At 42.2% G+C, this 22,890-nt stretch overlaps 1 protein-coding gene across 1 annotated transcript in view; it reads right to left on the bottom strand.

The window, feature by feature from the left end:
• Positions 1–22,890, bottom strand: part of LOC144790871 (actin filament-associated protein 1-like 2) — a 266,716-nt gene that overhangs the window by 43,477 nt on the left and 200,349 nt on the right. Inside the window, exons 14-15 of the mRNA XM_078665527.1 lie at positions 20,160–20,312; positions 19,058–19,218 (exon numbers count right to left, since the gene is read on the bottom strand). Coding sequence (XP_078521653.1) covers positions 19,058–19,218; positions 20,160–20,312 — 314 coding nt within the window. The remainder of the gene's footprint in view (positions 1–19,057; positions 19,219–20,159; positions 20,313–22,890) is intronic.

Raw genomic sequence — 22,890 nt, 5'->3', positions numbered from 1 at the left:
ACTGTTTTATGGTTTGATAGTTGGAAACGCTATACAAAGAACGACGGTGTTTTAACTTGGCCTGATGATGGTTCATTTAACGTAAAAGTCTTGAGAAATTTACGAGAGAAAATGAATGCTCTTATTCCAAAACCGAGACCAACTCAATTTGAAGCTTTAGTTGAGTGGGAAGATGAGATGTATCAGTTACAAAGAGAAGCTAGTGGAATTAAAAGACCTTCTAAAACTCCAGCTTGGAGAAGAGATACTCATGAAGACAGGTTGCGAATGTGGAGACAGGGAAACATGAGTGAAGGATTGTATTTAATTCAGGAAATGGTTATGGGTACTCCTGCTGGGAAATCTATGGAAAGTGAATCTGAAGATGCAGTTATGGAAGAAATATATACTACAGCTAGAAAGAATCAGCCTTTGAGACCTCCTAGATCATGGTCTACTCCAGTGGTTTCTACTGAAACTTCACCGAGTGCACCTCCAATTAATGAAGCTCCCAAACTTTATCCAAATAATTGTGAAATCATTGAAACTCCTAGAAGACCAGAATTTGATAATGCTCGAAATGAAGGTAGACATTTTACAATGGCTCCAAGAGCAAGGGAAGCTCCAAAAGATTATACAAGAGAGACAAGAAATGTTGAAGATGTTGATTCTGCTGAATATTTAAGATCTAAGGAAGAATTAATTAGAAGAATGACAAAAGGCATGGAAGCTGTGACAGTTCCAGTAACAATTGGTCCTGTTCAGCCTGTATTTGACCAAAGAGAAACAAACAAAACAGGATTAACTATTCCTTTAAATGCAGAAATTCAAAGAGTTGCTGAAAAATTTTATTCAGACATTTCTGAAATAAACTCTTCTAGATCGAGAATGCCTGATTTAACGTTTAATGAGGATTTATCTCCAAAAACACCAATGGGTGCTATATCAGATGTAGGGAGTCCTGAAGTCAGGGTGACCACACCAAAACTTGATGTGGCCAAATTAAAAGCAAATATCGAAGAATTAATAATTGGAACAATTGGTCCAGATAGTTTAAATTACTATCGAGATGATGAACTATTGTTCATTTGTAAAAGCATTCAGTGGAAAACAAAGAATAAGTATGATCAATTAGAGGATCTAGCAGCGGAACTTGAAATTGATGTGAGTAAACAAAAGAATTTTGCAAAGCATTACAGACTAGACTTTTCAGAAAGTGACATTGAAAGTTTGAACTCAATGGGGAGAATACTACATATAAAAGATTTGATTGTTTACATCAAAAAGCTGGGAGAACTCAATAAGTGGAGAGTGAAATGGACGAAAAAGAAGGAAGATGAAAGATTGGAGAAATTGTCAAAACAATTTCCAATGAGAGAAATTGCAGGTGGAGGATATGTTCATGTCCCTTGGTCGAGACAGGACATACTATTGTTTACAAATGACTTTCCAAAATTGAGGGAGAAACCAGTGGAATGGTATAGACAAGTGGATAGATTTATCAAAGTATCAAAAGTTCTGTGGATTGATTTAGATGGATTTTTCGACATTGTCGTCCCATCAGATCTTTGGACAGAATGCAAAATATCAATAAGTTGGCCAAAAACAGAACCTGAGCGAATCAAGGAAACAGGTGCTCCTAATCCTCTTGTAATGGATTTTTACGAAAAGGTGATTGTTTGGATGAAAAACAAAATTCCACCCAAAGAAGTTGATTGGGTTAAAATAGAAAGAACAGAACAGGAAACAAAAGAATCAGTTCATTCTTTTTATGAAAGGCTACTGTTAATTTTTAAACAATACAGTGGCTATGAAAAACTAGATGAAAAAGATATGAGTCATTTTGTCTATAGATTTGTTTATGGACTAAAACCTGAAATTGCAGACATGATCAGAAATAGCATTGTAGGATGGCAATCACTTTCTGTAGATGAAATTCTAAGAAAAGCTAAATATTGCAGTGATGAATTAGAAGTGAGACAGAAGAAGCTCAAGGAAAAAGCCATGTGGGCTCAGGTAAAAGTGGCTGAGCAACAGATTGCCAGCATGGGTAATAAGAACACTAATTTTGTTCAAACTGGAAATACAAACCAGATACAAGGAAAGTTTAAAGGTAATAATTTCCCAAAGAAATTTAGCCCAAAGATTGAGGAGTTGAAACAAAGATTACCTTGTTTTAATTGTGGCGAAATTGGACATTGGAGAGACGAGTGTCCTCATCCTCCTAAAAACTTAAAGAATCCCTTATTGAATCCACAGATGCAGAATGGTGTTGACCTGCAGCAACAGCTACAGATGCAACAGGGGTTAAACGAGTTAAACATTCAGCGACAGCAACAGCAACAGGTAAATAATCGTCAGGATCAATTGCCACAACCACCTTTTCCGAATTGTGGGGGAGTTCAAAAATATAATCCAAACGTGGGATTTCAGGGAAATGAACAGGTAATAAAACCGCAAAAACAGCAAAAACAGCAAAGAGTGCAAATGCAAAATGCTTCACAACAATTTTTATTAACAGAGAGTCAAGACAGTGATTCTGATGATTATTGCTGACGGTGCCCGGGAGAGGAGGAAGAGTGTGTTGTTGGAGCCACTCTTGAGGTTGACCAGTCTGGTCCTTTTGTAAACGGGAAAGTTAATGATGTAGACATCACTTTTCTAGTGGACACTGGTGCTACCCGTTCTACTGTTAGATCAGTGGAAATTGAAAACCTACCTCTCTCTGGGGATACCATCCAAGTTGTCGGAGTAAGTAATCAACAAATTAAAACTGACTTAACTGATCCAGTTCCAGTTGAAATTGGAAATTATAGAGACAAACACAGATTTGTGGTTTGTAATAGTAGTCCAGTGAATCTATTAGGCAGGGACATTCTATGTAAAATGAATTGTAGGATATATTGTTCTCCTGATGGAGTTGAATTACAAACAATGGAAGAAGATGGTTTGTACAGAATGACAATGATGATGATGGAAGTAGAAGAAGCAAAATTATTTCCTACATTAGAAAAGAAAGATTTACCTGAGGAGCTCAGAGAAACAGTGAAATCTGAAATATGGGATTTTACTGGGAACGAAATGGGTCTAATGAAAAACATAGATCCAGTAAAAATTACATTGAAACAGGGAATAGAATTTCCAAACATTCCACAGTATAAAATGAAAGCAGAAACAATTGAAGGGATTACACCAATAATTGAAAAATTCATCAAGCAAGGTGTATTGAAAGAAATGGAGAGTAGTCCTTGTAATTCACCAATTATGGGAGTTAAAAAGTCAAATGGAACATTTAGAATCGTACAAGATTTGAGAAAGGTTAATCAAATTGTAGTTCCATGTTGTCCTGTGGTTCCAAATCCAGCAGTAATTCTGTACCAAATTCCACATGATGCTGAATGGTACACAGTCATTGATCTTTGCAATGCTTTCTTTACGGTTCCTTTACATCCAGACAGTTATGAAATCTTTGCTTTCAGATTCCAAGGTAAGACCCTCGGATGGTGTAGAATCCCTCAGGGCTATACAGAAAGTCCTTCAATCTTCAATGAATTGCTAAAAAGATCCATAGAGAACCTAGACTTACCTGGTAGGTCTACGTTAGTGCAGTATATTGATGATCTGTTAATAGCTGCTAAGACAAGAGAAAATTGTGTGATGGACACAATAATACTGTTGAATCGCCTTGCAGACGAGGGACATAAAGTGTCCCCAGCAAAATTACAGTTTTGCAAACAAGAAGTAAAATATCTTGGTCACAGAATTGCAAAGGGAAAGAGACAAGTAACAATTGAGAGAATAAAAATGATTCAAGCTATGTTACCTCCAAGAACACAGAGACAGGTTAGAATGTTCTTGGGAATGGTTGGTTACTGTCGTCAATGGATAAGTGGATTCTCAGTAATTGCGAAACCACTGCAAAGACTGACAAAGTCAGATGTAAAAGATCCAATTATTCTCAATGATGCTGAGATGGAATCTTTTGAGAACCTGAAAAAGAGCTTATGCCAAGCTCCTGCTTTAGGTATGCCAAATTATGAGAAAGATTTTGAACTGTATTGCAGTGAAAGAGAAGGATGTGCATTATCTGTGTTGATTCAGAGACATGGAAATCTAAAGAAACCTATTGCATACTTCTCTGCAGTTCTTGATCCCATTGCAAAAGCATTACCAGGTTGCTTGAAAGCAGTTGCAGCTACAAGTATTAGTCTTGAACAAAGTGAGGGAATCATTATGGGATTTCCTGTGAAAGTTTTTGTACCTCATTCAGTTGAAATATTGCTGACAAGAGGTAAAACTCAGCATTTAACAAGTAGCAGATTGACTAAGTATGAGAAAATCATACTAGGAGCAGATAATGTTTCGATTTCAAGATGTTTAAATCTGAATCCTTCTACATTACTGCCTGATTCTGAAATTATTGATGACATTGAGACAGAACATGAGTGTTTAGATGTCATGGAATTCTGCACTAAACCAAGAAAAGACATCAAAGACAGACCTTTGTCTGAATCGGATTTTGTCTACTTTGTAGATGGCTCATGCTTAAGATCCGAAGGAGGTGTCTTGAAAGCCTCATATTCAGTTTGTACAGTTAAAGATGTTGAAGAAGCATCATGTCTTGAAGGAGTTCGTTCAGCACAAGTGGCTGAATTGATTGCTTTGATTCGTGCATGTGAAATATCAAAAGATATAAGAGTTACCATAATTACTGATAGTCAGTATGGATATGGAGTTGTGCATGATTATGGACAACTCTGGTCACAGAGAGGATACATGACATCAGCAGGGTCACCGATTAAAAATGCAATTTTCATTAGGAGATTAATTGAAGCAATACAATTGCCAAAAGAAATCGCTATTGTTAAGTGTGCAGCGCACACTAAAGGAGTTGATTATATCTCCAAAGGCAATGCCTTTGCAGATGAAACGGCTAAATACTGTGCTAGAAAGGGTTATTCATACAATCGGGAAAGAAGTAAAGAAACTGATTCAAATTCATTAATGCTAACAACAGTTGTAGAAACATGGCATGAGATTAGAGATTTACAAAACGAAGCAGATGATGAAGAGAAAGACCTGTGGTTAAGATCAGATTGTAGACCACGTGATGAAGATGGAGTATGGGTTTACAAAGATGGCAGAGTGGTCTTACCAAATTGCTTGATTGCTGATATGGCCAGATTATATCATGGTCCAGCACATCTTGGAAGAGATTCTATGATTAGACTTTTCAGAGAAACATGGTTCAATACTAAATTTAGAACAATTGCAGAATCTTTTTGTCAAAGGTGTTTATCATGCCAACAAATGAATCCAAACAGAAAATCAGTGGTGGGGACAGGAATAATTGGTCGAGAGGGTGGTCCTTTTACCAGGTTACAAATGGATTTCATTGAAATGCCCTTACACAATTGTTTAAAATATGTACTTGTAGGATCCAAGATGGCGACCGGAGCAGACCTGTAGGCTCCCGGCTCCGCCAGTCCTTTTCTGCCGTGCCGATATCCTGATTCTGATCCTGGCGGAATTGACGGCAGAGTGGGTGCGATGCGGCGCTGATCCCGGCGGTGCTGTCCCGGACCCTCGACCTGCCCGGCAACCGGAGATAGCCACTTGCCAGTCCGTAGCCCTGGACCCCGCTTGTACGGGCTCATCCTGCCGTGCCTCGGAGACCTGCTGTCGGCCGGAGTGCTCCGTCGGCGCTGGCTGCTGGACCACCGGCGTGACCCTTGAGAGGCGCTGCCTGAGCCCAACCACCTGAAGGGATTCAAAGCGGGCGGAGGGAAGGCGGCGCTCACGAAGCTGCATTACCCCATCGGAACGGCGCCTTTGTTTGAGGCTGAAGGTACGGGGAGAAGATTGCCCGGCCATGTTGGATTGCCCAGGACTGCCTGACCCCATGCCTCTCTATCCGGGATTGTCACGGGGCGCCTAACCTGCACTGCGTGTCTCCCTGACACGGCACATAGCACCCCGCCAGCATTAAAAGGGCGTATACTAGTGCTTTAATTATCCTGGTGAACGTCCCGGGGTTTTGCCATAATGGCTTTGTGTGCTGACATGTTTTGTGGGGAGATGCGCCCGTCCTCGCCAGCGACCTGTGCTGCCCCGCCTGTAGGTGAGCCCGAGGTTCGAGAGATTCCCCCGGGACCTGTGGGACAGCCTATATTTTCTCTTGGCACCGTTCTGTCCGCTCTGTGCGACCTCCGTGCGGAGATGCACCACTGCTACGGAAGATTGGGAGGCAAGCTAGATGACATGGCGTCTGCGCTGCGGTGGGACAATAACGATCTGGTTCCGCAAAGCTGCCGCCTGCCCCCGCCTACACTGCACGAGGACACATCGCTTTCTCCGGCCTGTTGGACACCTGAGCCCGCTTCCTATTTTGTTGGCACCCAAGATCGCCCGCCTGACAACTCCACCCGGGATACTTTGTTTTCCCTTACAGTGAAGAGTGATACATTGTGGCTGGACTTATTATCGTGTGCGCCTCGGGATCTATCTGTGGCATTGCTGGTTCTACCGTCTGCTCCTGTGTTGTGCCTCCTGACTTTGCTGCCTACAAACTCGTGTACTCCTGGTGTCTCTGTGGAACTTTCTGCTACATTCGACGGATTTCCTGGTGACTCTTTGCGGCCATTTTGCGCTCCCATATTGCTTTCGTTCTTTCTCTCGCCATTTTGCTTCTTTGTTCTGCGGTGGGTGGGCCTCTCTGGGGAAGCGCATCTGGGGGTGTATCCACGTTCGGGCCAGGGCTAGGCTGCCTTTCCTGTTATCGGCTTCTTGGCTGGTTGACCTGGGTCTGGGATTGGGTTTTTTTTTTTTTTTTTTTGGCATCCAGATTACTTGACCGCTGTGAATTGCTGTTTCACCTTTTCTCGCCGGCCATATTGTCTCTTTGTATCCGAGGGGATGGGTTTCCCTGGGGGACTGTATGCAGGGTTGCATCCACGATTGGGATAGGGCTAGGCTGCTTTTCTTTGCCATCGACTACCTGGCTGGCGAGAACGGGAATGGGACTGTTTTGTACATGCCTCGAGCGCACACTACGTGATGACTTTCTCCGCCTGTATTAGTGTTGCTATTTACTACTGTACTGGGTGTTCAGGGAGGAAGGTTTTGTGGACTGCGATCTTACTACCCCAGCCCTGCTACGATGTCTCTTGCCCTAGGCGGCCAACAGCCTCGCCCTCAGCATTCATGGAGCCGCTGCTACAATAACTGGTTATCCTGGCCGACTGCGCCTATTCTGTGATGTTATCGATAAATTGTACTTTGCAACGCACTGATGCTTTGAATGCGCAGCTCCTTTTGCTTGATGGCGCTGTTTGGGAACGGTGGCGTCCATTTTGTCTAGGACCATCTCCTTTATGTTGAGTACGGCCATTTGGTCTCTTTGTTTTCAGTGGGGGCGGGCCCTCTGAGGGAGTTATGTTCTGGGATACGGTTGCGGACGGGCCAGGGCTAGGGGGCATTTTTTCTATGGCCGTGTGCTTGATTGGCGGGTGGGATTCGGGCTGGGGCGCTTCTTCATTGTGTGTCGCTGTTCTCTGTGCTGACTTTCCCCACTCTCTCGTGTGCTTAGGGCTGTCCTGTTGTGTTCGGGGTGGACGATGTACTTGTGGCCGGGGTGACCGAGAGCATATAGATTTGGCCCTCTTCTTAGTGAGGCTATGCCTGGGGGGGTTTTGTTGTACGGGCCGGTGCTGTGGGTGTTTTCCCCGTTTGTTTTGCTAGCCCGGCTGTGGGGGACCCAGATTGCACAACATTTTACTATGTTTCTTGCGTTGAATGTGCTGATTTTCCCCACTTCAGTTTGTAATTGCTATGTCATGTTCTTTACTCTTGCTGATGGGGGGGCGTACTTTGTGCTGGCCGGGGATCTGAGTGTGACTGATTCTGCCATTCTTTTGGACCTATCTCTTCCGCATCTACTGCTCTGCACGGCGTGACGGTTTTGTATGGCTGGGAGTCCGGGAGATCTGGTATTGGGTGGGCTCCTCCCCACCTTCTCTTTTTCTGGGAGTTGTGGATTGGTTTATTCTTTTCTCACTCCCTATATTTCAAGTGTGAGGGGTTTTCTTTCCTTTTTCTTCATTTTTCTTTTTCTTCCTTTTTTCTTGGTCTATATTTCGGGTTCTTTAATGGGCGACAGACACTTTGCCGGGGGGGGGGGGTAGGCCGTAGCCTCCGCATTGGTGTAGGGTGGGGGGAGGGTTTTATTTTTCATTTAGTTTCTATGGGCCTTATTTTTCTATGTTTCTGCGCTTTCTTGGTCTGTTTCTGTTCTGGGTCCGTGGTAGGGGTTGATGGGGAGGGGGTGGCGCTGTAGGTGGGGCGTAAATGCTGGCTAATTATCTTGTTGTTTTACTTTGTACCGCCATACTGTCTGTGGTCTTATTTTCCGTTGTTGTTCTCAATGATGATGCCACCTGCCTATGTTGTGATTCTAATGTGTGGACTCAGTTCCCCTTATCTCTTATTCTTTACTGATTTATGTTTAGATTGGGAACGAACTTAAAATTAACCTTTAATGCTCCTTTTCCTCGGTGACATGATTCTATTCAGTGTAACGTTTATTAATTGTTGCTATGTCATCCGCTGCCGCTGAGGAAATGTATTTCTTGCAATTGTGCTTCAAAGTGTCGTGGCCGGCCTGACGGTTGTGGGCCCGTATTTGTTCTTTTTCGTGCACAATAAAGGTTTTAAAAAAAAAATAAAAAAAAATAAAAAATATGTACTTGTAATTGTTTGTTTATTTTCAAGATGGGTAGAGGCTTTCCCTACAAGACATTGTGATTCAATTACAGTAGCAAAACTGATGCTCAGAGAAATCATCCCAAGGTACGGTTTTCCAGTCACTATTGAGAGTGATGGAGGAAGCCATTTTGATAACAAACTGATGAAGTTAATTTGTGAAGCTTTGAGTATTGAGCAGAAAATACACTGTGCATACAGACCAGAGGCATCTGGGGTAGTTGAACAGATTAATGGAACAATTAAAAACAGAATTGGAAAAATGTGTCTTGAAACAGGTGTAAAGTGGACTGATGCTCTTCCACTTGTTTTGATGTCATTAAGAAGTACACCAGATAAAAAGACAGGTTTGAGTCCTCATGAAATTTTAATGGGAAGAGTTATGAGGCAAGCTTTTGTACCTGTAGGTAAACTGTTGAGCATAAATGACAGTGCTATTTTGGACTACTGTAAAAGGTTATCTGATATGGTGACTTCTGTGTCTAATCAGGTGGGAACTGAAGCTCAATCAGATGAAAAGGTTTTAACACATGATCTGAGGCCTGGTGATTGGGTCAGGACAAAAGTACATCGGAGAAGAAATTGTCTGGCTCCTAGATGGCAGAAACCTAGGCAAATAATTTTGATCACTACTAATGCTGTAAAGTGCAAAGGATTGAAACGTTGGATTCATCCGAGTCATACTATTCCAGTACCAACTCCTGAGAGTTCAGATGTTGAAAGTGATACTACAGATGATTCTGATTCTGAAGCAGAAGGTGAAACAGAAGGTGAAATAAATCCAGATTCTGAAGATCGACAAGAAAGTCGACATCTGGAACCAGTGCCTGTGAATGGAAATTTGACAAGAAAAGACTTAGAAATCATTGAAATAGATTCTGAAGGTGAAGAGAATCTGTTAAAAGGAAAGATAACTGAAGATTCGGTTGTCTCCATCGAAAACGGAGAAGCAGAACAAAAAGAAGTTTCAGATCAGGAGAGTATCGAAAGGCAGAAAACAAGCTCTGGAGTAAGGAACAGAAATCCAAAATCTGGGAAATTGGGGGTAATTGAAGAAGAAGAGGAAGACGAATTACCGAGTACCAGTGATGGAAAACAAAGTAGTGTTCCTGAAGGAGTGAAATTGCCGAATAGAGAAGTTCCTGAGTCAATTGAAATTTCAGACTACGAAACTGAAGAAAGTGACGTGGATGGTGAAAGTGGAAACAGAAAGAAAAGAACTTGGAAGTCAGAATCAAATAATTCTGAACCAAGAAAGAAATACGTGAGAAAAGCAGACTACTGGCCTGGTGGAAGATTGAGAGTCAGGTTGATCAAGAAACCAAAAGAACAAGTTGAAGAAATCAGTAGTCAAAAGAGTCCTGGGAAGGAAGTTGGAGTTGGAAGGAAAATTGAAGTGGTGTCGAGAAAAGGAAAAAGAATAATAAGACCAAACCAAAAATACAAGTCTCCTGAGTGGACTTATTTAGTAATTCCACCTGTTATTGATATATATGGTAGTAGTGAAGAAGAAGAAGACGAAATCGAGGAAATTAGTGACAATGATTGAAGTACAGAAATATTAATTTGGCAAAAGGCTGAAGAAAATTTGTTAGTTGACACAAGGTCGAAGAAAAACTGTTTAGTTGAAGAAAACTTATGTATGACATAAGGTCGAAGAAATCTTGTTTAAGGTTTTAAAAAAAAAAAAAAAAAAAAAAAAAATATTTTAAAAGGGGGGTGTAAATATAAATTTAGATTTTAAAATTTTTGTTTTCTTTATTTTGAGGCTAAACTAACCAAAAATGCCTTATGTTAAGGAGAGCACTTCAAGGTGTTCTGTTTTTAAGAGATGCTGTAAGATGACTCTGGTGTGTCTGCTCATTTTAATTCTGCTCTGGTTAGTTTTAGCTGTGATTATTCCTTTAGAGATGAACAGAGAATTACACAAAGTTAACATAACAAGCAAAGCTTTGGTTAGCCAAACTAAACATAGTGCATCTGCAAAAGTTATTGATCATCAGCCTAACATTCAACAAGATAAATCTATTAGTGATTTTTCAAGCAATACATTCACAAAGCTTTTAAGTGAATATGTTAAGGTAATGGATGCAAAAGACTGCTACGTCTGCGTCAAGTTACCTGCTTCTGTTTCTGAAGGAGTAACATATAATATGCTTCCTCTTACTTATGGTGTAACATGTAGTGTGTTAACTAGCTTATTTTACCAAACTGGACGCTTAGAATATTACTATTCAGATTTTGACGAGATTTTTGCAAATATAAAGATTGAAAATGCTTTAAATAAACATAAGAAAGCCAAGCAAATGAGAGAATTTTTCCTTGTTACTAATGAACTCACTTATGAGTATGCTTACAAGAATAATCTAACTTGCAAATTAAGTGCTGAAGGAAAGAAATTTTTGAATATGGTTGAGGAGAGGAGAGCAATTTACAAAAGGAATGAATTAGTCAAGCAGACTAAGTCAAGATTCTGGCAGAAAGAGGATGAAAAATTAAATGGCAAAATGCTTGAAAATGTTGCAATTCACATAGACAAACCAGTTAGTGGAAAGCTTTGCATTAGAAGAGATAATACACTTTTTGATAATTATTTTGTAGGTGCAAGTAACTGTGAAGATACTTATCAGATTATGGGAGGTTGGGGATTCAAAGGTGGAAAGGATCCAATCTTTCCTGGGATTTATTTTGTTTGTGGTGACAAAGCCTACTACAACCTTCCAGACCACTGGTATGGAACTTGTTATGTGGGAATTGTTTTTCCTAAAGTGTTTCATGTCGACAGAGATTCAGAAGGATTGTTTAAAATTCATAATTATGTAAATAGAGTCAAAAGAGAAACTTTCACTGAAGTTTTGGGAGATATTTTTCAAGCAGTAATACCTTTTGTTGGTATAACCCTAAATGCAGGGAGAATCAGAAAATTGTCCACAATAGTTGATAGGTTATCAACTGACACAGCTGATGGATTCCAATTAGTGAATGTTGAAGTAATTGCAATTAGATCAATGGTAATTCAAGATCGCCTTGCTTTAGACATACTCCTAGCAAAAGAGGGAGGAGTCTGTGGCATTTTGCATGTACAACATTGTTGCACATATATACCTGATGAAAGTAAGAATATTGAAATGTACATCAAGAATATTACACAAATGCATTCTGAGATAATTCCTTTAGAAGAAGATGATTTTACAGGGAAACTTTCAAAAAGATTCCAAGCAATTAAAAATTGGTTTCATGACATTGGAAGTTCAATTCTTGGCAAGATTTTGGCACCTTTGATTATAATAGTATTCATTTTTATTTTGACCAAAATAGGTTGTTTGTTGCATAAAAGAAAGAAACAGTTGAAAGAAAAGAAAAGGATCTATAAACTTAGAAAAGAAGAAGAAAGAGAGATTGAGTTACAGGAGTTACACAGAGAACGTTATGCAAATTCTGAGGATTTTGCAGATACTGGTTTTTAGAATTTACTGACACAAATGAATTTGAATCATTTTCTCGGAAGTTAAATTTACCAAAATTTTGGGTGGTGGTGTGGTGATTTGTTAATCACCAGATGAGGGAGTTGATGGAGCGAGATAGAAAACAAAATTTTGTTTAAACTCGCGAAGTCACATTTCCATAACATGAATAATAAAATGAATGATTTGTGATGTGTTGTGATAATATAACCTAGATTAAACTTTACACATGGGGGGACTAACATGTGTGCTCATAAACGTGCATATGTGTTGCATCTTTTGTTCGTGCAAAATAATAAAATAATGTGTTGTTTTCGTTTTTGTCATTACTAACTGCAGCAAACCTAAAAGAAGCATGTGCTTATTTTGCTTTTCCTTGTCTATGTGATGTCATTTCTACTATTCTAGGTGCATATAAGTTTCATGGATTTATGAAGATTGGTAGATATAAACGCTGCTTTATTTGTTTGCATTTTGCTAGGTAACATTTGACTAATTTGGGTGGGTTAATTATTTAGTAATCCTAGGGTGGATACAGAATCAACATTATTTCTTACATTAATACTTTTCTTGTATTTGTTTATTACTAGAAAGCATAAGTTGTCTGCTTTTGGGCCTAGTTTGCTCGAGTTTCCTAAAGCTGAAATTTACCTCTGCAAAAGTCACGAGATGTCCATTTTGAAAAAGTGTTCGTCAAAGCTGCATTCACAAAGCAAAAACTGATGTGCTGTCATCATTCTGTCGGACGTGGCCAAGGTCGAAAATGTGATAAAGGACAATTTTGTCAGCTCTAACTTGGCACCCGCGGAAGTGAATTGAACGCTGCGAGAACATTCATTTACAAATGTTGCAAACCAAGGAAGCTCCTGGTTGCATTCGGAAAAGACAATGGTTCTTAAGAAAAGTGACTTAATGGAAGTTTTGAAATGTGGGTGACATGTCACTTGTCACTCTCAACCAATGGGACGTCGTGGATTTATGAAAACTTTCCTTTGCTTAGATTAGTTAGCATAGAAAGGTATAAAAAGTCATGCCCTTAGGGATGGGCTGGCTGCTGCTTTCTGACTTTCCGATGAGGGTGAAGTGCTGTCGGACATTGCGTGGAGCACGTAAGAATCCTCAAAGAACTTTACTTTATTTTCCATCTATTTAGCTTAGCTAGGGACTTAGGTTTTAGAAATGCTAAACTTTGAATACTTACTTAAACTTTGATTCACTTGCTTAATTTATATTTTTCTCATGATTCTTTACAAACATGCTTGCTTTAATGCTAATAAATTACATTTATAAAACTACATTTTGAAATACCATAATTTAGTAAATAAAATCTTACTTTTGACAAACAAGCTGGTCTTGATTATTCAGAAGTGTAGGTTACTATTAGCTAGATCACGTCGCCAATGGTGGTCGTTTAAATAGTTAGGATTTGTTATAATGACAACATTCTTTCCGCAAATGTATAAATTTGTATATAGTTTGTAAATAAGGTGTATATAGATTTAATTTGACCACCTGATTCAGTAGGCCCAAATATGTCAGGTTTATAAATGGGTCCATGAGTTAGTGTAGAATTTTGTTTATAGGTAATGAAGTTGGGTAGCGTGGTTTATGACATATTTTCTATAGGCCGCTGGATCACCACCCACCTCCACCGCAGAGCCCGCAGAGCCCATCAATGTGCTCTCCACTAACGCTAGAATATCTCACCCCTCTGCCCCAAATTCGCTCCCCAGCTCCCCACTCAACCACTCGCTCATCACAAACACTAGCCCCAATCCATCTCTGGACCTGATTTTATCCACCCTCCTACAAGTCAAAGATGAGCTCCATACCATCAAAGAATTTCTCTACACATTCCCCAGACTACCCCGACCTACAACGACCACCTCCGTATCCAACAAACGCCACACTCTCCCCACTGGCCATCGCACTCAATTCTCTTCGCGTTGGCCCACTATCCCCACCCGCAACAACACCCACCGCCCCCGGCGTGCCCTTAACTCCCTGTTGGACCACGACTTATGCACCCTCCTTCTCTCATTTGGCCCAGGTCCGGTTAAACACATTACCTCCACACACCTCCCCATACCCACAATTCTCACAAATCCCCATAGGCACCCAACTCTAAGTAACAGAAGCTCCGTCCCCAACAACCTCAGAAAAGTCCCACTATCTCTAGAACACTCGACCACCCTTTTCACCCCCAGACTCAAATACATCCTACTAAATTGCAGATCGGCCCAGAGACATTCCTCCGACATTGCGGATCTCGTTTCATCAATGGATCTTGACTTAACCTTTTTGACTGAAACATGGCTAACTGAAGCCTCTACGCCGTTTATGGACATACTAGTTCCCCCCAATTACCACATCATTAGACTCGACAGGACCGGCAAGACGGGCGGGGGAGTCGCATGCATTTTCAGGAGCAACCTCTCCGTTACCAAAATCACCTCCCCCTCCCTCACTTCCTGTGAACTCTTCAGCCTCGATATCTCAAGCGAGGGCAAACCAGTATGTGCCTTACATCTCATCTATCACCCGCCTGGGGACAACCTCATCTTCACCCAACAACTTATGGACACGATCACTTCCAATGCTGGCAGGCAGATCACCCAAATCTACCTGGGGGACTTCAATCTCCACTGGAATGACCAGAAAGACGCAGTGGTGAATAGTCTCAAAACTTTCCTTAATGCACTTGACCTCACCCAAATATGCAACAGCCCAACACACGATAAAGGCTCGATACTCGATCTGATCATCGCCAAAGAGGACTCTACCCAACTGGGGGCAATCCAACCTTGTGATTGGTCAGACCACCACATTATCACCTTCTTTATCAACGAAAAAGTCAAACCTACCCCGGCTCAACACACCAAATCCAAGATCTGGAAAAGGGACATGAAGAATCTAAACCCCAACTCCCTACCTCCCCACACCTACAGTCTCCTCCTTCCCCCTGCTGGCGCTTCTGATGTTCAATCACTGACCGACCTCTACCTCGACTCTATGAACTCAATAATCAACTAAGCCGCCCCACTGCAACTAAAGAGAGTCTCCACCAAGAACTCGAACCCTTGGTATGACGGCAGACTCAATGAAGACAGGCGTGGTATGCGATTGGCAGAGCGCACTTGGAGAGCTGACCCCTCAACACTGCATCGCAAAACGCTTAAGAACAAGAGAAATGCCTACTTTAGGAAAATCAAGCGTGCGAAAGCTGACTTCTTTAGCCTCCAGCTTGACCAAGCGAAAAACCGACCAAGAAAGTTGTTCGAACTAGTCAAAACTCAATCCAAGTCGCAACCCTTACAACCAAACAACACAACAGGCGATATCCCACACAGTGAAGACTTTTCTGCTTTCTTTAAGCTAAAGACAGACAACATAAAAATTGACCTCCTCAATGATGCAAGCCGATACCCTAGCCACATCAGAATGCCTAACACTCATCCTAAAAATAGCGCATCTTGGACGTCCTTCGACACCTACTCTGAAGAAGCAATACACAAACTGCTCGGCACCTTGAAGCCCTCTAATCACCTCATAGACCCCCTACCGGCTAATACTGTAAAAGACTTCACCCCCATGCTCCTCCCACTCTGGACCAAAATCATTAACAGTTCCCTTCAACAAGGTCTCCTTCCTGACTCCCTCAAGGTTGGGCAAGTCACGCCCATTCTCAAGAAACCTACAGCTGACCCGTCTGACCTAAACAATTACCGCCCTATCACCAATATCCCCACCTTGGCCAAACTGCTGGAAAAATGTGTACAACTCCAACTAACAAAACACATTGTCCAGTTCGACCTCCTCAACCCTCATCAATAAGGCTTCCGAGCGAAACACAGCACGGAAACGGCCATGACACACATAATTGATGACGCCCTCCAAATTCTTGATCGCAATGACTCATGCCTCCTCATCCTTCTTGACCTCTCATCAGCATTTGACACGGTCAAACATGAGAACCTACTGGAGCTGCTAAACACTAGAATGGGCTTATCCGGGACTGTTCTCAAATGGTTCACCTCCTTCCTATATAACCGGTCTCAGAAGTTCAAGATCAACAATGTGCTGTCCTCACCTGTGCCAGTAGACTTAGGCGTTCCACAAGGATCCTCCCTTTCACCCACACTGTTCAACCTCATCATGGAACCACTTGCCACCTTGCTCCAAGCACCCAATGTACACTTCCATATGTATGCCGATGACACTCAACTTTACCTGAAGGTTCAATCTCCGGAGGATATCAAACTCCTGAACTACACACTTAGAAACACCCAATCATGGTTGCCCGATAATCACCTTAAACTAAATGCTCTGAAAACTGAGTTCCTCCTGATATCACCCCCTGCGAAATTTACCACCACCCAAACCTGGCTCAATCACCTAACAGCACTCAATGTCCGACCCACCATCGTGGACTCTGTGAAATCCCTAGGCATCACACTGGACGCAAAGCTCAACAAGCAACAGCACATTAGCAAAGCAACGAAAGGAGCTAATTTCCAAATCAACACACTAAGGAAACTTAAACCCTTCCTCCCCGTCAAAGACTTCCAAACTGCTGTACAAGCCCTAGTCATACCCCGCATAGACTATGGAATTGTGGCCCTCAGCGGACTCCCTCTAGCAACAACTGCACCCCTAAGAGCCTCCTTGAACGCTGCCGCGAGACTCATTACTGGCTCAAGAAAACACTCTCATATATCCCCGGATTTGAAATCACTGAATTGGCTGCCCTTTGAAGCCAGAATACAGCTGAAAATTGCTGTTATGGCACACTCGGCCGTACACCACAAGGCACCCAACTACCTCACTCAAAAGTTGACTATATCAGGAGGGTCGAGATCCAATAGAAGTACAAAAAATCTACTCCTGAAACCTCGCAGATTTCGGAAGGAAAAAACTTACAAACGCTCCTTCTCAGGAATGGCACCCAGGATCTGGAATGCACTCCCCCCTGAAACCAGGCTTATCTCCTCCACTGCCTTCAAGAAAGAGGTGAAAGCCATCCTTATGGCCAAGTTCACCTGAACTTTATTGCTGTTGGATCAGAGACTTGACACCGCTTGTGTAACACTGGCTACCTCATTGTCTAACGTCTAATGATATCATATTCTTACTTGATTGTGAGCCTCTTATACTACTCACCCCCTACCTATTACCATATTATACACGTTAGTTTGTTGAAACTGGATGTCCCTACCCATGGTCTCTCAGTAACTATTAGAAAGTGGTATAAGCCAGCCTTATAGCCTAGCTCGCCTGATCTCTTTTATAGTTGGACCAAAGATTCTGTACCGTCTTATATTAACGTTTATTTGACTGTTTATTGTTACTTTATCAGCACATGAAAGCTATGTTGAATATTATACTGTACCTAATATTAAGCTTAGTCACCCTCCTGTTCACCCCCTGTCTCTGTGAAGCGCTCTGATATCTGCAAAGATCTTGTTCGCGCTATATAAAACTCTGAATAAATAAATAAATAAAATAAATATCTCAGGGCCACCTTGGAGACCAGTGATAAACAACAACCTTGAGTAAGGCCCTCTAACTCCTGACTGCCATAGTACATAAGGAAAAAGTTTAAAATTAATTAACTGGCCAAATACATTTTCTGAATTACCCCACTTCTTACTTTCGGCTCTGTCGTAACTATTGTTATTTTGTTCTACCAACCGTGTCTTACTTGACCCCTCTGTTCAATTGTGATGTTCAACTTGAATATGAACTTTATTCTGTTCTTATAGCTGTACAATAGTTTTATTTCCTATCAGACCTTTATCTTGTTTTCCCCACTTGTGCACTAGTCAATATCTTGCTAACAGTGTTTGGGACTGGGATGGGCTTACACTGAGTGGCTATTTCTATCTATTTGCCAGACCTTATTTACATTGTCTCAGAGTTGTCGTGTAATATACACTTAAGTAGACATTTTCAGACAGTGCCCTCATTCTGATTTTATACCCCTGACTTCCTGCCCGTATCAGTCGACACGCTATGCCCTACTCAAGCAATGGTGGCTCCTTATAGGCTAATCTTAGCCTACTAATGATTTGAGATGATTGCTTTTTTTTATTGTTAATGTAACACTTTGATCAGCACTCTGAAATTGCCACTAAAAGCTTCTTTTACTCCTGATGTTTCAAACATTTTTGTACAACTCTGTACATTGTGTTCCAATCAATGCTCCTTTTACTTATATTTTTGCAAAGGCTTTGCATAGCGCTCTGAAACTGTTTCACCACATGCTTCCACCATTCATGTCATTACAAAGTTTTTTACAACACTCTGAAACCCCGGGCAGGTGGAGTAAGCACTACAGATAACAATATCATCGTGTTTCCCACATTCAGTCACACCAATTGAAATATTGAGAGTTCATAGCATTTCCACCTAGGTGGATCTCAGGATTAGATACTATTGTGAACCAGTTATCCATGGAGAGGACAGGTGGATTTTCTTTCCTTTGCAACTTGTTACTCTTCTAATGTTGCCTTCAGTGTGTTTCCACAGAATGTGTATGTGCAGAACTGAGGAGATGACACTGCATCTCCTACCACAGCATGATGGAGGGCTTTCGCTTACGTAGAGAGCTGCAGGAGGAAGTGTTCAGCATCAAGGAAGGGTGTCTCATCTTGATGGAATGAAGATTTAAGAATGTTGAGCATTCAATTTGTATAGAGGAAGCACTAAATTTAGAGTGCTGAGGACATTCACATGATGAGAGAAAAGCCTTCAGCTCTGTGAAGGGAGTGCAGTGCCCTGTGAAAGAAGTATTCAGCTCTATAGCCAGGCAATAGGAAAGGGATGCTGCCTGTCGTGGTGCAATGCTCACATACCTCAGAGCCTGCTGAGTGCACATAGTCGCAGGATGCCTGTGTGCAAGACCTGCCGAGGGACAGAAGGTTCATCTCGGACCCAGCCTTAAGCTGTGTTCTCATCTGGCACACCTGCTCCAGCGCCCCGATTTTCTCCTGTGGCGTTGGGATGATCCTCGTACCTGCCAAGAGGGATAACACAACAACCAAATTCAGTATCAGACTCCCAATCTCCCTCATTCAGACCCCATCTTATCCTAAACTGTCAAAGCATCAGTTCTCAATTAGAAAGCACAATATACAGATCACTAACTGGACCCCTCCTCTCTTCTACTAGCCACAAAGCATTCTAAAGTAGTCACCAAAAGTATCCTTAGAAGAAGCAATAGCAATAGAGGATGTCAGCTTGCTGGTGACACCATTTCATGGTTCTGCTACATACACTGAAGTCGTTAATGCTGAAGTCTAAATAATAAAATGATTTCAACATAAAAAGGAACCCACCCACTCCAAGACTTTCCCTGTGATACTGGCCTGACCCACTCTATCTAAAAGTATAGAGTTGTCAACAGCATCAAAGGCCGGGCTGAGATCCAGGAGCACAATAGTCACTGTTACCCCTGATCCAATCTCTTTTTTGTCTCTTCCACTACAGCCAAAAGGGCGGTCTCTATACTATGCTTGGGACGAAAGCCTGTCTGTGTCTCGCACGGATTGCGCTCTGTGGACTGCTACCGAAACGGCTCAACAGAACCACCCAGTGCATCCCATCATGACTGCTGCACCCAAGCATGCTAGGAGCTATTTCCACATATACCGTTAATGTATTGGTGGACAAATATATGCCATTCTGGCCCCCACCCTCTGGCACTCCCTTTCTACTTCTCTCTGATCAGCAAATTCTATCTCAGTTTTTCGCAGTGCTCTCAAAAGACTTTTCAAAAACAGTGACCAATAAATCTATCTTAACAGATGTTATCCTGTCTCACCCTGGTGACATAAAACTGGTTGATGCACATGAACTTTAGAAAAAACAATTAACATCACATCACATCATATATCACATGTCACGCATTCCATCACATATACATCACATCAATAATTTTGTGTCTGGCAGACTTACCCAAAGGTAATGCTAGCTCATCCAAGACTCTCTTTGTCTCTGAAAGTGTCAAGTTCTGCTGAGAGCCAAAGCATCCCTTGTCCCTGAGCGGTGGCGTGTGTCTTTGCATCTGGTAGTCACTGTGGGACTTTGCAAAGCTGGATTTGAGGGCTGCTGAAACCAAATAAAAAAACATTAGAAGAATATGTTATTGATGTTTGGCAACCCTTTTTCTGGGGATACTCTGACTGCAGGTTCTTCACCTTTAGATTGTTACCAGTTGCCAGTCTGGACCTGGAAGCTTTTGCCAGGTGGCACTGTTGGACTAAGCAGTGGCCAGGTGCTGCCTAATAGTGATGGAGCAGAGCTTCATATAGCACCACACCCACACCCTGATGACAGTTTCTACGCCTTTAGGCTCTGATCAACTCAGACAAATTGCAGGTGAATGTGTACTGAAAACTAACTTGGAATATATAAAAAGGTGATGGGTGTAATGATTGAATTAATCTCAGCCACTAGTAATTACTGGGGACCGTATACCAGTCCAAACATTATTTTGCACACTAAACCACCTCAGTTTGGACCCAAGCATATGTAAATCAGCATTGCCCTGCTCCAGCCCAAACTGCCAGGCCATGACCTCCTGGAATTGTAACACAGGCAAGTCAAGACCAGTTTCTCCCTGGCTGGAGCTCTTCCATCGAGTATAGTTTTTTTCCAGTGGCACAGTGAGCATGGGACCCATGCCTTGGCATACCTGCCATATTTAGGCTGTCAGAGGGATGTATACAAAAAAGTGATGGGTGGAATGCTTGAAATAATCTCAGCCAGTGGTAATTACAGAGTTCATCCTTATTTTGCACACCATGTAACCTTAAATAGGAGCTCTCTCCACAAAGCGAGTAGGTGGTATAGCTGAGAAAGATTAGAGTATCCATCATAAAGAGCATTACCAAAGGTAAGTAACTCTTTCTTCTGATGAATACTTCCAACTACAGATTCCTCACCTTTAGAAAACGTACCAAAGCATTACCACCCAAAAGTTGGAGATCTGAGGAATGGGCTCAAAACAAAAAGTCCTGCAGGACCAAGTGGGCAAAATAACTCTCTGCAATACTGGCTTTCAAGGCAGCAGTGCTGTTAAACACATGCACTGACACCCAATGCAGCTTGATAGGTGTCCATGACAGCAACTCCCATTGCTAATGACATCTTCTTCCCTAAAAGTCAAGAGCCATCAAAGGACATGTCCATCAGGACACATGGACCCGAAAACCCTGTTGCATGTACGCAACAGTGTTTACCTAAGCACTACTCTGGTGCCCATGATGTGACCTATACAGTCTGTGGTATCAAGGCCAGCATGTAATACTTACTTCAACCCCTCCTACCATCTTTGATGGTTTAGGCAAATGTTGCCCTGAGATCCTATGGAACGGCTGCTGAGATTTTGCTGAGCATGTTTCACAGTGTGCAAGTGTATCTACCCAGAAGGAAGACTGCATTCAGAGAACGTAAGGCCAGACTAGCTGAGCAGTACAACTTTTTTCCAAATACACCAATAAGCTTAGATTCCCTCTCCAGAGGTGTAGAAGGAAAGGCCTTAGGCCGACTTTACTGGTTAACTCTTGCACTAGGAGGCTTTCTGGAAAGAGATACTGAGTGAGAAATACAGGGTAACCAGGGACCGGTCCATGCTACCTAGCCACAGGACTACTAAGGGGAGGTGTCAGTATCAAGGGCCAGAGTGTGTCCATAAGCGCCTCATTGAAGGGCAATAGAGGCTCTGTAAAAGCTGGTGCTAGGTGAAGAGGTTCAGTGAGAAGGCTGGACTTTGTTTGTGCTTTAGGCAGTTGTAATTCAAGAACTTTCATAGCCCAGGTGGGGATTCCAGTTCAGTTTCTGGAGAAGTATGCAATGACTGACATTTTGAAGGTCCGAACAAGTTCTGCATCAGTATAATGAGGGGAAAATAAGATGTCCGCCTTCTTATCATTGCCATTATTTAGGAGGTGCTGCAACCCTGGATTGCATCCAACTCAGAGCTAAAGAGGCCTCTAACTTCTGGTAGTAGTGGTCCTTTGGGGAAGCTAGGAGTTGGGTTCAATTATGGTCGGCTGCACTTTAGTTATTTCAGAATGTGACATAGGGCTGGTATGGGCTGTCCTTGGCTCTGGATCAGAGACTGGCATTTGGATTGAATCGGATATGGAATTGGCAGAGTTGGCAGCAAAGCTAGCATGGAGGTTATAGTGTGGACCTTGAGGCTGGAGTGTAAGTCTGGACCTGCATTGGCATGGGGCCAGTCTCGGGTCTTTAAGAGGGAAGACCTGACAGAGGAAGCGCAACTGGTGGCCTCAGTGGCTCTGAGAAGCCTGCTATAGCTCCAGAGGGAGCCACAGCACCTTAAAAATTTGCAGCATGGCCTCTTTAAATGACTTTCTCTGCTGTGAGGTCAACGATGGCTCACGAATTTCGTGATTGGCTTGAACAATCTGGCAACGGGCTCGGTGTCAGTGGAGGAGAAAGGCCCTTGAAATGCCAACTGCATGGATTCTACCCTGGACCTGAGTGGCAAGAGGGGATCAAATCCTGCTTGGACTTCTTGCACTTCGTGATGCTCCTTAAACTTTGACCTACCTAATGAGTTCAAGCAGGACAGGAATTTAGAGTGGTAAGAGCCTAGCGATCTGGAGCAAAACAGCCCCCGATGTGGAGCGGGACCACAAATTCAATTGTGATCTCTTAT

This window comes from Lissotriton helveticus, chromosome 11 (assembly GCF_964261635.1).
Source record: "Lissotriton helveticus chromosome 11, aLisHel1.1, whole genome shotgun sequence".
Lineage (NCBI taxonomy): Eukaryota > Metazoa > Chordata > Amphibia > Caudata > Salamandridae > Lissotriton > Lissotriton helveticus.
Note: the sequence above shows the minus strand (reverse complement) of the source record. Positions and strands in the feature narration are given on the sequence as shown.